At 39.4% G+C, this 9484-nt stretch overlaps 1 protein-coding gene across 1 annotated transcript; it reads left to right on the top strand.

The window, feature by feature from the left end:
* Nucleotides 1-4320: 4320 nt before the first annotated feature.
* On the top strand, nt 4321-4963 carry LOC143836839 (thymosin beta-4-like). Its single transcript, XM_077336335.1, has one exon. The coding sequence runs from the start codon at nt 4400-4402 to the stop codon at nt 4532-4534; it is 135 nt and encodes a 44-aa protein (XP_077192450.1). The 5' UTR covers nt 4321-4399; the 3' UTR covers nt 4535-4963.
* Nucleotides 4964-9484: the final 4521 nt, after the last annotated feature.

The raw sequence follows: 9484 nt of genomic DNA, 5'->3' as shown, positions 1-9484 counted from the left end.
TTTAATATAATCTTAAATATTTGCAGAGTAGATTGAACCAAGGGATGCTAAAGGACACAGGACAGACATTTGGGACATTTGTCATAACACCAGTTCAACATGGAAAAATGCTCTGAAAAAGGCTACTCAGGAAAAAATATTGCAAAAGCACATTTGGAGGACCAAATTGATAAAATGCCGAGAACTTCCATGGATGCAACATGTAAACAGAGCTATCCAATGTCCTATTTCTGATCAAGACTGCAGTGAGAGAGAATGAAGTTTAAGTTTTCCCTGTTCTCTTTTTTTCTAACCAACAGCAAGTTACTATTTCCTCCTCTGGGGCAAACAGTGACACAGCATGGCAAAAAGGGCTTCCCACGGCTATTTCACATCAGGAAAACAGCACAGACAGTGAAAACGCATGTCCTCCCACACTGTGGTCCTGATTGAAATTGGACCCCTGAGTGCTGTATAATGGCACACTGTTCCACACAATATTTTTTCATATTTGTGTGTTGATAAGTATTATTGTGGGGAAATATTTTAAAATGGAGACACACAGCACAATGTTGCAGTGTTTTCTTTTCCCTTTGGTTTGGCCCTGAAGTGGATGTTGTTCACCTTTTTCATTACTGTCAGTTGTTACAGTGCACAAACCTTTCACAGAGAACATGGCATAGCAAAATACAGCCTTATGTTTGGGTGGGAAAGAATTGCCCTATCTAATTTGGCCTTGTTTTTAATTAACTTAAAAGGATGCTTGCCCCCCCCCCCACATCAGAGATAATAGCAGCTGGAGGAGGATTTTTACCTGGAAAAAAAAACATGAACAAAGTCTTCCTTGAAGAGAGGGACAGACATGTTTTAGAAAGGCAGATGTGCTACAGATGATAAAGCACACTTTAGATGGAAATGTTATGGGTCATGTGAAGGAGATCCATAGGCACATGAACTGAAGACCATCCAGATGCAGAAAAAAGGTAAAGCTGACATGAACATTTTGAACAACAAACCTAGAACCACTGCAGCGTCTCTTTATCAGCATAGTCAGATGTAAGCTTTAGACTTACAGAAACAGGATTGCATTTGTACGATTTTTTAATGTTCAGACGTTGTAGTTTTTCTTCTTATTCAACTGTACTTTGTTACTTGTTGCATTCAATGAATGCTTAATGCTTGAAGATAAAAAATGTCTTTTTCTGAAATTGGAGTTGTTTAGTCTTTGTATCTACACACAAAGCCTTATGCTTTGGCTTCCATTTATCAGAGGTTTATCTCTAACAAGTGAGATTTTCAATTTTTATTCCATGTTGGTTGATAGTACTCTTATTTTAAGTTGAAGGTCTGATTGCAGTGCTTCTTGTGGCCTGATCGTGGCAGCAAGGAAGAAATCATATTTGTGAGCATGGTAAGGATCCCAGGGAGAGGTAAACTTCTTGTTGAGGTCAAGAAACTTGAGATAGGTTCCAGCTGAATAAATTCATAATTCCACATGGTAAAAACATGTGGTGTCATTCTAATAAAAGTTAAATGTCCTCAGTTATTTATCTGTTAAATCATTTACTCTTCACTTTCACTCTTCTCTCTGACCTCAAATAACTAAACAATCCCCCAATAATCCTTGTCATTAGTTATTCAACAGAGATTAATTATAATACAAAATGAATGAAGTATTTTGTGTTCAGATTTTAATTAGTTAATGTGCATTCTTGGGACAGCCTGTAAATGCTACCTTTCTGCTAGTCCATACTTCCTCTTTCCCCCAATAAGTGCAATTCTTCTGCATACCTAAGATGTCCACTAGATGTATGGAAATCTTCTACACATTAATGTGTGGTGGCTTTGGGTGATGTACCAGTCAGGCATGAAAACACAAGCTATTAGAGGGTGACCAATGATAATGGATACATTTTGTTGGCTAATGTGTAAACAAAATGATGGTGGTAAGAATATGAAGTAGATGTATTCAGTACCCAGGATTGTAAACTCATGTACTACATAAATCTAATAGATTATCAATTTGAGTTTATTCTGAAGACTTTTATTACTGAATTAAATGGACAGGGAAATTCCTCCCCAGGTTGCAAGAAATTCAATGTCTAGATTACAACCATTTTACAAATGGGTTCTTACAGAACATGAAATTGTAAATACCTGTACTGCATTGAAACTGAAGGGAAAGAAATAGGTTGGGATATTTGAAAGAAATGAGGATTTCCAACATACAGTAAATGCGAGGGGAGGTGCATGGTAAATACAACAATTTAATTAGTAAATCATGTTATAATTTATATGTTATAATTTCTTGGTATATTATGCTATATGAGCTTCATGAAAAATAATGAACAAGAATTTTAAAACTGATCCAAAGGGAATGCCTTGAGAAAAGTCTAAGGAAATCTTCACACCTGATTTTTCTCTTTTTAACTAGGCAGGGATCCTTCTCTTTTTCAGAAGAATTCTCTCCTCTGTTGGCCTTAATTGGGAGTATCATCATACTATCTAGATCAGGGGTAGTCAAACTGCGGCCCTCCAGATGTTCATGAACTACAATTCCCATGAGCCCCTGCCAGCTGCCAGCTCATGGGAATTGTAGTCCATGGACATCTGGAGTGCCGCAGTTTGACTACCTCTGATCTAGATTCCCTTTGCCAAATTTCTATCCCAGTCCTCCCAACTTTGTAGAGATCTACTTTCAGCTTTCAGTAAAGACTCTTTCCTTTGACTAAAATTCTTCCACAGAGCTGATTTTCAGCTAAAACACAAGCAGGTTCTGTCAGAATGCTCTCCCTACCTCTGAACTGGAATCAGACACATTTCCCTCCAGCACGCACCTGCTATATCAATTCCCTCTTAGTTGTTGCTGGCCAACGAGAGCATTTGAAGCTACCTATCATTAAAGCTCTCAGATTCAGTGAGGGATCTGATCCATTCACTTACTTGTCACTGTTACTTTAGCAGTTGGAACCTTACTATTATAGTGCTGCCCATCATAGGGCCATTTAAACAGCTGAGCAATGCAAGTTCACCCATCAGATGTTAGGTTTAAATGGCTGCAAGCTGCAAGCCATTTAACCTGTCATTTTCACTTCTTCCTCTTGCTTCCAAACAGGGGGAAGCAAAACAGACTTGTGAAATGGCTAGAAGCTGACAGGTGCATCCACCCCACAGTAAGGCTGAAATGGCAGCCCCAAATGCTCTCATTGGCCAGTAACAGCTGAGAGGGGATTGCCCATTTTCAGCAGGCAAAAGACTACACATTGTATAAACTCTACAGTAAATCCGTTCCTCTGAGGAATCTAAAATCCTTAATGAAAACAAGTGTGCTTTTCTTGATTTGTGAATATTTTGTTTGGTTTCAATATTATGTTTCCTGGGAACAATGTTGGCAGCACTTGAAATAAGAAATGTTAATTAATGAAGGAGGCACTTAATTTAGCCTTAATAGGATAATCCTTTCCTGTGTTACATAAATGCTAATTGAACATATTAGTGGAGAATTAACTGCTATGAGATGAAGGCACGCTTTATGTTTTTAATGGCTGTGGCAGCCCTATAGCTTTATTTGGACAAAGCTAGAAGGAGTTAGGGTTCTGCAAAGAATTATATGGAGGGGAGGGGGTTTGGACACACTGAACCCGAAAAATAGTGATATTTTCCAATATTCCCAAATTCCAATAACAGTATGGTATCCAGGTTTGGGATTTTTCAGGAATTTTTATTTTATTTTATATAGGAACTATGATAGACTATTATGATGGAGAACCACTCTCAGGGTATCCAGGCATCTTAGAGGGCTGTTTTTCAAGATAGAGGCACCACATTTTCAGCATAGCTGCTGGTGCCTCTCCTCAAGGAACCCCCTAAGTTCCAAAAGGTTTGAACCATGAGGTCCAATTCTGTGAGCCCACAAAAAAGGTTCCCTCATCTTTCATTGTTTCTAAAGGAGGGAGGAAAGGTGTTTAAAGAAACTGCAGTCCCTTCAAATGCCCTCTGCAAACTGATAATTCACTACAAAGGCATTTAAAGGGTTTATGGTCATTTAAAATGCCTTCTCCAAGCTTCCAGTTCACTTGGAAAATATTTAAAAGGACAGTGATCCCTTTAAATGCTTTTGTAGTGAATTATAAGCATGTAGTAGAGTGCAATCCCTGTAACACCCTTTAACTGCGGTATAAGCTGTATCAGATAGCTGAAAAAACACTTAAATGAGTATTCAGCTGAAGGAATAGCTGAACACTGATAAGGTATTTTCACATGTTCCATGTGAAAATGATCTCTACAAGCAAACTGAATGAGGTTATCTTCTTTGTATCAGATTAATAAACTTGATTCCAGATACTCCCGTCTGGAGCAGCTGCTTTGAAGATCGGGCTTGTGTCTGTGCATGCAAAGCGTCACTGACTAATCAGCAAATATGTCTGACAAACCAGATATGGTTGAAATCGAGAAATTTGATAAGTCTAAGTTGAAGAAGACAGAAATGCAAGAGAAGAACCCACGGCCTTCAAAAGAAACAATTGAACGGAAGAAGCAAGCAGGTGAATCATAATGAAGCCAACCCAAATTATGCACTGTACATTCCACAAGCATTGCCTTCTTATTTTACTTCTTTGAGCTGTTTTAACTTGCTAAGATGCAAAGAGGTTGGATAAAGTTTAAATGACTGTACTGCCCTTTCACATCCAAAAACAAAAAGAATAGAGAACTACTGATGCTGCACGAAGGCGCTACCCTTTCCATCTGCCTGTTCAGTTTTGGTCCTGGTGGCACGAAAGAGCTTGCATGTTTCCCGAAAGAAGATCCTGGGTGGGACTAAAGTAATCTAGGATCACACACGAATACACGCAAAGCTGTACCATGGTCCTGTGAGCTGTCAAATGCAGTTAACAGAGTACCATTTTTTTTTGTTCAAATGATTTTAATTATTGGAATGCACAATTTTTTTAATATGCAAATAAAATGTTTTAAAACCTGGAAAAAAAAATAAACATGATTCCAGCTGGTTTTTATTTAACAACTTGAAAAACAGCAAACTGACAACTGAGAAATGCTTCTTGGTGCCCTGAATAGTTAGTATATAGATTTCACTGCCACAAAGAGATAATGCAACATGATTTTTTTTTTGCAGAATTTCAGAAAGGAGTGACTAACTGTGTTGTTTGCCTTTTATGTCAGTATTTAACTGATAAAGAACTTTAAAAAGGTTACAAGCATGCATGCGTTAAGAGAATCATAAACTCAATGGAGAAAAGAAGGCAGGAAACTACCTCTGAGGTAAAATTTCAGAATTACTTCTTGCTGATTTTCATCATGTGCCACCCTGAGCATTTGGCTAATGTTCAGAATAGATCATTATTTTACCTAGTTTAGCATATGGATTTTACCTAGTTTGGCATATCCTTTGGTTCCACAGACTAGGGCTTCAATTGTTGCTCCCCCCCCCCACCAATCACACATAAAATACCACCTTATATTAGTATGAGATGAGATTTATTGCCACTTGCTCAATTACATTGCAGGAGAACCCAAGAGATAAAACTCCCAAATTACTCACAGTGCAACTCGTTTTCAAGAAATAATTACAGTGTTTCCAAACATGGAGTAATTCCTCACTGGGGGAAATTTAGGTTTGAAGGATACCTTTTTCCCCATGATTTAGGCTATGTAATAAAATAATTACGCAATTAGTGCTAAATTATTGGTATACTCAGCCTTTCATACTTCTCTCTTTGCTCTAGCCTACTCTCCCTCGATGTTTCAGTTCTTTATTTTCTCTCTCTCACTTTCTCCCCCTGGGAAATTCTGTCTTGTAACAAAAAAGGATGAGTGGCTGGTTATCCTGAATATCAAATCCATATGCTGCAAACAGTGCATGGGGACATGGCTTAATTGGGGATGCTCAGCATTTTAGAATTTGTTTGTTACATTACTCCTAACCTTTTATGTAAACAGAAACTAGACTGTTTCCTTCCATCCTTTAAGGGTTCATCTTTAGAGAACTGAGGAATGATTTAGAGTGTATTCCCCAGTGTTTTTTATATTGGTTCTATTTGGGTTGGGCATGCTGTGATACTATTATTTTGTCATTTTGTTTTCCGATGGTTGCAACTTTGTCCTCAGTCCTGTTTTTACATCCAGTCTAGGCAATGATCTGCCTAAGTATTACATCTTAAAAGGCCTTTCAGAGCACAGCCTGAGAGACAGTTCAGATTCAGAAGAAAGCACATGGTACAGTTCAAAGGAATGTTGTGAATGAAGACTCCCCCAGATTCAAAAAGAATACCTTGTAAAAAGAAGGCAAACCTCAGGAAGACCGTTTATGCATTGGGGACTTCACTGCCCCAGCGCCAGTGCAGGAGCACAAATTGGGGTGGATGAGGCACACGGGGCCAAATGCTCCCCTGAGTGGGTGCAGGAAAAAGTGGGGGATCCTGCCACGACTAAAACTCCAGCCTGCAGCCCAGCATGAAACCTCCAGTGCATAAATGGTCGAAGAGATTACTCTTCTTTCAATGATGTTAGCTGGCAGCTGTAGAAACTTTATTTACGCGTTTGATACCACATCTGCACCCTGAAGGAGGACATCCTTAGGAAGAATATAGTCTACATTTTTACATGCTGTGGTGTCACCAGAAAGAGTTTTCTACCAGGTTGGGGCCAGCGCAGAAAAGGCCCTGGCCCTAATTGAGTTCAAATTATTTTTTTTAGGAACAGAGATCATAAGCATATTTTGATCATTAGATTTTATGATGTGATATGAGCATATTTCACATCATTTTTTGATACAAACACCAGTGTAATTTGTCTTTGGGTAAATACAGATTAGGCGCTTTCTAGGTAGGCAAACATTTTGTTGCTTGCTTCTTTCCTAAACTTGTATAAAAGTACTGTAATGCAGATGGTCGGTTCACTTCTTTTTCATGGCCCCACCCACCATTACTGTCTTGTTCTGTTGCAATATAGGCAAGACATGTGTTCAATCTCTCCCTCCATGGATTGTTACCATATTTTAGAGCCATTTCGAGGTTCCTCACTTAAGGAAGTCAGTAGTTTAGTCACTAATGTTAAAAGGCACCTGGCTTTGATTTAAGTCGCTAGCACTCTTCAGCATAGAATGCCCACTATGACTTACAGGGCAGTTACACCTTTCCACATGTATTTAGGAAGGTATAACTCTGCTTCAATGATATTACAGAGGGCCGATTGCCTAGGATGATATGGTCACTTGCTCATTTTCCTGGTTTTCCTTTGAAGTAATTTTCCAGTTCCTTAACCTTTTTCCTGGGTTTTATTTTCATTATACCGCCCATCCTTTGCAAAGATAAGCTGCATGCTCTCTCTGCCTGCCTTCTTGCCTGGTCAACTGGTGGGATTTGCTTTCATCTGTTTGTTTCCACTGGCAAGCCCTCCCACTCCAGCACTTTGTGTAAGCATTTTAGACAAGTAATAAAGGCCTGAAGAGGCCAGGAAGAATAGGTGAGATGACCCTGTAGAAGGAACATCAGCCTGAAGACATCATGACATGTCACATGAGATTTCTCATTTTGATTGTCATTTTGCAATGAAAAGATCAGCGGTGTTTTGCAATGTTAACTGCCTGTGACATTTTTTTTGTTTGCGTTTTCCTGACAAAATAGATCAAAGCCACTTATTGAAATCATCCCTTTTCCTATGGGGGATTTTGAGTAAGCCACATTCAGTCTTAGGAATTTTATTTATTTCCAGCAAAATGACAGCAACAGGCTCAAAACCTCCCTAAACCCCTTCTTTAAGAATCTCATCTTGAGGATTATTGGGGATTATGTCTCTATGATGCCTCAGTTCTCTATGTGCACATTTATATATGCAGGCTCCTCAGTCACTGCAGCAGCATCCTGGTTTGCACCTGTGCAAAGGTCCATATTGCAACAGTCATTTCTTAGCCTGAGACCCCTCTAGCCACTAGCCAAACTGCACTGGGTTCATGAAAGACAGGTCCATTATCACATGTTGACGGTGCAGTGAGCCTGAACAGAAATTAAAAGTTGGGCTGATGAGGCAATGAGGATTGTTAATCAGGTTCCCTTAAGCAAGAGGCCTCTCTTTTTTAACAGGTTCTCACCCTGTGGGTATGCGACTGTCAGCAGGAAGCTGCAGACTCCCAAGTGTTACTGATAAGAATTAAACGATTTATTGGAAGGCATAGCTGCACAATACACTACACAAGCAAATTGCAAAGTGTAGACTGAATCTGATCCATTATACAGAAATACATATGAAAAAGGCATGGATGATGCAGATCGTTACAGGAAATAAACCGGCAGTGCTAAAGTACATAAAATGAGACTCCATATCTTTAGAGACCACACTGGATAGTAGAAAGATGGACCACAAACTACTGAGCCTTGTAAAGACACTTGAAGCAAAAAGTTGTAAACATGAGAGCAAACTTCATGCATATTAAATCTAAATGCTTAGCCATTAATTGCCAGCCTACCATTCTTCTTTCTAGTTTTGGCTCAATTTGCCAGCATGAAAGCTGATGCTATTTCTTAGCTACCTATCCAGGAAGTTTGGAGAGGCAGGAATCTCACAGGTTTGTGAGCCTCTCAGATACAGAAGGAGGGGAGGGCAAGGTGATGACAGGCCCTTGAAGGCCCAAAGAAATCTTCACAACAAGCAGACCCTAAACAGAAAGGCTACCACTGCTACCAAAACCTGTCTTTGTCCTGAACTTTTCTGCATGTCTCATGGGCAGGGGTGGTTCCATGGTGGACTCTCACTCCTAAGAGTATCATAAAACATGTTCCCAGTATCATAAAGCATGTTGGTTTGATCTCTTCTTATTGGTCATGAGATTGATTTTCTTGTATGTTAGAACTGCCTGTTATGTCTGTGATTGCCTTCTCAGCAATCAATAGAGCATTCTGGGGACTTCCAATGATGAATTTCAGGCTAGTGTTAATGGTTTTGTATGCAGACTATTGGGAGTGTTTCCTTGTTTATGTGTGGAACCCAGTCCAGTGCAATCTGGTTCTTATGACATCAGCTGCTTATCTTAACTCACAAAGTCAGTATTGCAGTTTCTGGGCTCCTTTAGCTGAATCCACAGATGCTCACAAAGCTGTAGGAACAATCACAGAAAATAAAATTTAAAAAATCCATCAATCAATGCTTCTCCTCACCCCATAATATCAGTTAAGGCCAAACACAATTAAGGGCATCTGTGGGGAGGAATATTCTGTTGTAAACATCCATTTGGACAAGCTTTAGACAAGTTGCCCCCACCCAGTGAAGGTTTTCTCCCAGTACTAACAGATGTTGGTTTACAGCTATTTACTTTTAGATGTACCTCATGGAATCCACAGTATTGGCCCTGTATCATTGCAGTCTCAGGAAAAGTCAGTATTCCTAATGGCAAACTACACAGATTAAGGATTTGAAATCGATTTTTTTCAAAGGTGGAGCCTACCACTAGGCCAATTCAGAGCCAAAAAGGGACGGATTAAGAAGGGCAACC

The sequence above is a fragment of the Paroedura picta genome, chromosome 4, assembly GCF_049243985.1.
Source record: "Paroedura picta isolate Pp20150507F chromosome 4, Ppicta_v3.0, whole genome shotgun sequence".
NCBI lineage: Eukaryota > Metazoa > Chordata > Lepidosauria > Squamata > Gekkonidae > Paroedura > Paroedura picta.
This window is presented reverse-complemented; position numbering and strand designations above follow the sequence as displayed.